The sequence below is a fragment of the Bison bison genome, unplaced genomic scaffold, assembly GCF_000754665.1.
Source record: "Bison bison bison isolate TAMUID 2011002044 unplaced genomic scaffold, Bison_UMD1.0 scf7180017859304, whole genome shotgun sequence".
Lineage (NCBI taxonomy): Eukaryota > Metazoa > Chordata > Mammalia > Artiodactyla > Bovidae > Bison > Bison bison.
This window is the reverse complement of record NW_011489876.1, coordinates 1,289,505-1,293,503: the sequence shown is the minus strand read 5'-3', so window position 1 is coordinate 1,293,503 and position 3,999 is coordinate 1,289,505. Positions and strand designations below refer to the sequence as shown.

Sequence of the window (3,999 nt, the reverse complement as noted above, 5' to 3'; positions counted from 1 at the left end):
CCCCCCCCCCCCCCGGTCCCCGCCCCCTCGGGGGTGCTCCCACCAGCCCCCCAGTCCCACGCCCACCTCCCGCTGACAGATCTCCCGCCCAGCTCCCCCGCCCCCCCGCGCGGGCCGCTTCTACGAGTGCCCTCGGGTGAGGGGGGCACAAAGGCGCCCCAGGCCGGGGGCCGGCCGCGCGAGAGGACCCGCCGCCCAGAGCATCAGGCTGATGGAAGAAGCACCGGTCTGGGGTCAGCGACCTTGTGGAGGGGGGTCTCACCCTAGGTCTGCCCTTCACAATGCGGTGTGACCCACCCAGGGCAAGCCATTTAACTGAAGTCACCGAAGGTTTTCTAATTCGCCGAGCCGGACAGTCGGGATTCGAACTCGGATCTCCGTAACTTCAGAGTCCGTCAGCGGTTATGCCTTTCAGTGCGTCCGCCGTCCAGGCCTGGAGTTTTGTGAAAGGGACTTTTGGCAGGTCACTCGTTTCCAATCCTGGCAACATTTTGGACAGAGTTTTTGTTTTTTAATCTGCCCAAAGAACGAATGAACGAATGCTGCTTCTTTCATCATCCTGAAGCTCACCTTTAAGAAGTCGGCTGCCGCGGCTCCTGAGTGTAATGGACTTTGGTCCTCAGCTTCTTGCCTTGCTTGTGTCTGTCCCTCTCCCAGGCTTTCCTACAGTTTCTCCCAGCATCGGCTTTCCTCACTCGCCTTGTAGAACCGTGTGTGTGTGTGTGTGTGTGTGTGTGTGTGTGTGTTTTAACCCCTTTAACCCCTGTTCTTTTATCCAGGGCTCCGGATAATGGGGCGTTAAATTCTCTAGACTTCCTGTGGATTGTTTACTTTAGTAGTGCTTGACTTTATCTGCTAACGGCATTCCCTTACTCCTTGTATCTGGTGATTTTTCCTTTTGAAATATTTACCCTTCCTCAATAGTCCTATATTTTCCTCTTTTCTAGCTGTAGACTAAGTCCTTTTGCCTCTGTTGCCTGTGTCAGTCCCTTAGAGCTGCTATAACAAAGTATCATAATTACTATAGGCTGGGTGACTTTCAAACAAACCTCAGAAATTTATTTCTCACAGTCCTAGAGGCTGGGAGGTCCAAGATCAAGGCATAGCAATTCAGTTGTCTCCCGAGGGCCTGCTTCCTGTTTCACAAAAAATAGTCTTTTCTTCGTGTTACTACATGGGTTGAGGGGTAAAGGGGAGAAGGGTGAAACTCTCTGGGATCTCTTAATCTCATTGATGAGGCCTCCGTCTTCATGGGGATTCCCACTTGGCAGTAGTGGTAAAGAATCTGCCTGCCAATGCAGGTGATGCAAGAGATGCAGGTTTGATCCCTGGATCGGGAAGATCCCCTGGAGTAGGAAATGGATCCCACTCCAGTATTCTTGCCTGGAAAATTCAACGGGCACAGGAGCCTGGTGGGCAGAGGAACCTGGCGGGCTACAGTTCATGAAGCCACAAAAGACTCAGCCACGACTGAGCGCGCGCACGCACGCACACACACACACACACACACACACACAACCATCCTCATGACCTAATCACCTCCCAAAGGTCCCACTTCCAAATACATTGGGCATTAGGTTTTAACATGAATTTTGGGAGGATACATTAAGTCTACAGCAGCCTGCTCATGTGTATCCCACTTGTAGGACTGTCATGTGTAACTGTCATCGTGTCATTATGTCATCATGCCCTGCCTTTGAACCTGTGAATGGTTCCTATATCGTCTTATGCCAAACTCAAATCCCTCTGACCAGCTGCCAAAGCCCTGACTGTTGGCTGCTATCCCCAAATGGTCCTCCCTCCTTGTGGGCACAGACTGGAACTAAGGCAGAGAAATGAGAGGGGGAAAGGTTGTCAGTTGGAAGCCATGGGAGGACTTTAAATAGGAGAGGGACACGGTCATAGTTTGGGTTTAGACAGATTTCTCTGCTGGCCTGTGTGGAGGTAGATTTGAGGGTGAGAGCCTGGAGGCAGGAGCTCAGTTGAGGGGACCTCTCTCCAAGACAGAGAAGACAAGGGCTGAAACAGGGCTTGCTGACTCACTGGGCGGCCAGTAGCTAGGAAGAAGTAGGAGTCAAAAACTATTTTCTGGTTTCTGGCTTTAGCAATGGGATGATTAATTTTGACATTCACTGAGATGAGGAAATCCATGAAGAATGGGCAGTTTGGGGGATGAGATCATGAGTGGTTTTGTGTGTTGAGATTTCACAGGGCATCCAGAGAGAGATGTTTTAGTGGAGAGATGAATATATAGCTCAGGGGAAGTAGTCAAGGTAGAACACAGAGATGGGAGTCATTTCAATAGGTAGGTTGTGGCTGAAACCATGAGAGGGGTTCTAGAAGACCATGCAGAATGAGAAAAGCAGTGGCAAGGATGGAGCCTGGTAACACCAACATCTAAGGCTCAGGCAGAAAAAGAGGAGATCCTGTGTGGTCCTGTGGTGGAGATGGTAGTTTAGTCGCTGAGTCATGCGACCCCATGGACTGTAGCCTGCCAGGCTCCTCTGTCTATGGCATTTTCCAGAGAAGAATACTGGAGTGGGTTGCCATATCCTTAGGAACCAAAGAATTAAAGAATTTTCAGAAGGAAGGAGATGTCCAAATATATGCCACAGGGAGGTCAAGATAAGGCGGGAGATGGTGCCGTTTAATCTGATGATTAAGTACTTGGTGTCCTTGTTGGGAACTGTCTCACTGAAATGGTGATAAGAAGAAACCAGAGAGCAGTTGCTTGAGATATGAGTGAAAGGTGAAAATGTGAAGGCAAGAAGTGTAGACAGCTCATTCCAGCAGTGGAGAAGGAGTAGCTGAAAGTATGGAGAAGAGTTATTCTGTGCGATTGTTTGGCTGGTTTTAAAGATTGGAGAAATTTGAGTTTGTTATTAGAAGAAGCCAGTAGAGTGGTTAAGACAGAATCCAAGAAAAGGAAACTTAATGGAGGGAGTTGGTTAAATCAATAACATGGAGACTTCTCCCAGTCTAGGCTTTGGTTTTAGGTATTTTTTGTTTTATTTTTTTAACATTAAACAAATACTTTTTAATTGATTTTGAAGATTGACATATAGGCATATACTTATTGCTGTCTTTTTTTGAGACAACAATCAAAATGGCCACTGAATCCAAGGTAGAATTATTACTGCATTTACCTCAATTGATAGAACAGTGCGTTTTCTTATAGAGTGTCTTAAATGTTAAATCACAAAGGATAACATATATATATATTTTTTTAAGTTCAAAAAAGGCAAACAATTTATTTAAACGGATACATACACGTAGGGTAAGACTATTAAAGCACACACACCGGCAGACACATATACAAGTGAGTGTTTAACCCAAAACTCAGAGAGTGGTTACCTTTGAAAGTGGGGGGAGGGGTATGAAGAGGGAGGGGCACGTGAGGCTCTAATGTGTTTTAAGCTGGCTGATAATAGGTACATTGGTGGGTTTTCTTTTGGCGGGGGGTTCCTACCAATTTATTTATTTATTTATTTTTATTTAATTGAGCCTTGGCCTGGCTGCTCAGCACACACTTTTGCCTGCCTCTTGTGCCCTGTGAAGTCAGATTAATGACGTACGCACATGGGATCCCCTATAGGCTCCCTCTGACTGGTCATTGGGAATCTCCTCATGTGCTTGGCTGGGAGCCCGGGTGTTTTGCACCCAGGTTTGAAGCAGACCACCTTGTCAACACAGTTTTGCCAGGAATGAAGCATTGCTGTATGGTTTTCACTGCAGACAGAGCTTTCAGACTGGTTCCTCCGCTTTTCTGCAAAGGATTGTTCCTGTGGCTATTCCAGAACAATGCTCTATTCAAATATTTAACAGATAATAAGTAACCCTTTAGAGATACCACTAAAACCATTAAAAGAGTCTGATATATTTTATTTTACTCAGTGTGGCCTCAAGAGCTGGTCTATTTGCCGTGTCAAAATAGAACATATTAATTTTACTTGAAACTTGGAAAGATCTCTATTCACAGCTTTCTGTGATCTCTTGATT

At 46.6% G+C, this 3,999-nt stretch overlaps 1 protein-coding gene across 1 annotated transcript in view; it reads right to left on the bottom strand.

Annotated features, from left to right (window-relative positions):
• LOC104981757 (hepatoma-derived growth factor-related protein 3) overlaps window positions 1-2,151 on the bottom strand; it is a 77,928-nt gene extending 75,777 nt beyond the window's left edge. Inside the window, exons 1-2 of the mRNA XM_010831015.1 lie at window positions 2,044-2,151; window positions 571-663 (exon numbers count right to left, since the gene is read on the bottom strand). Of these exons, the coding sequence (XP_010829317.1) occupies window positions 571-663; window positions 2,044-2,151 (201 nt within the window). The remainder of the gene's footprint in view (window positions 1-570; window positions 664-2,043) is intronic.
• Window positions 2,152-3,999: the final 1,848 nt, after the last annotated feature.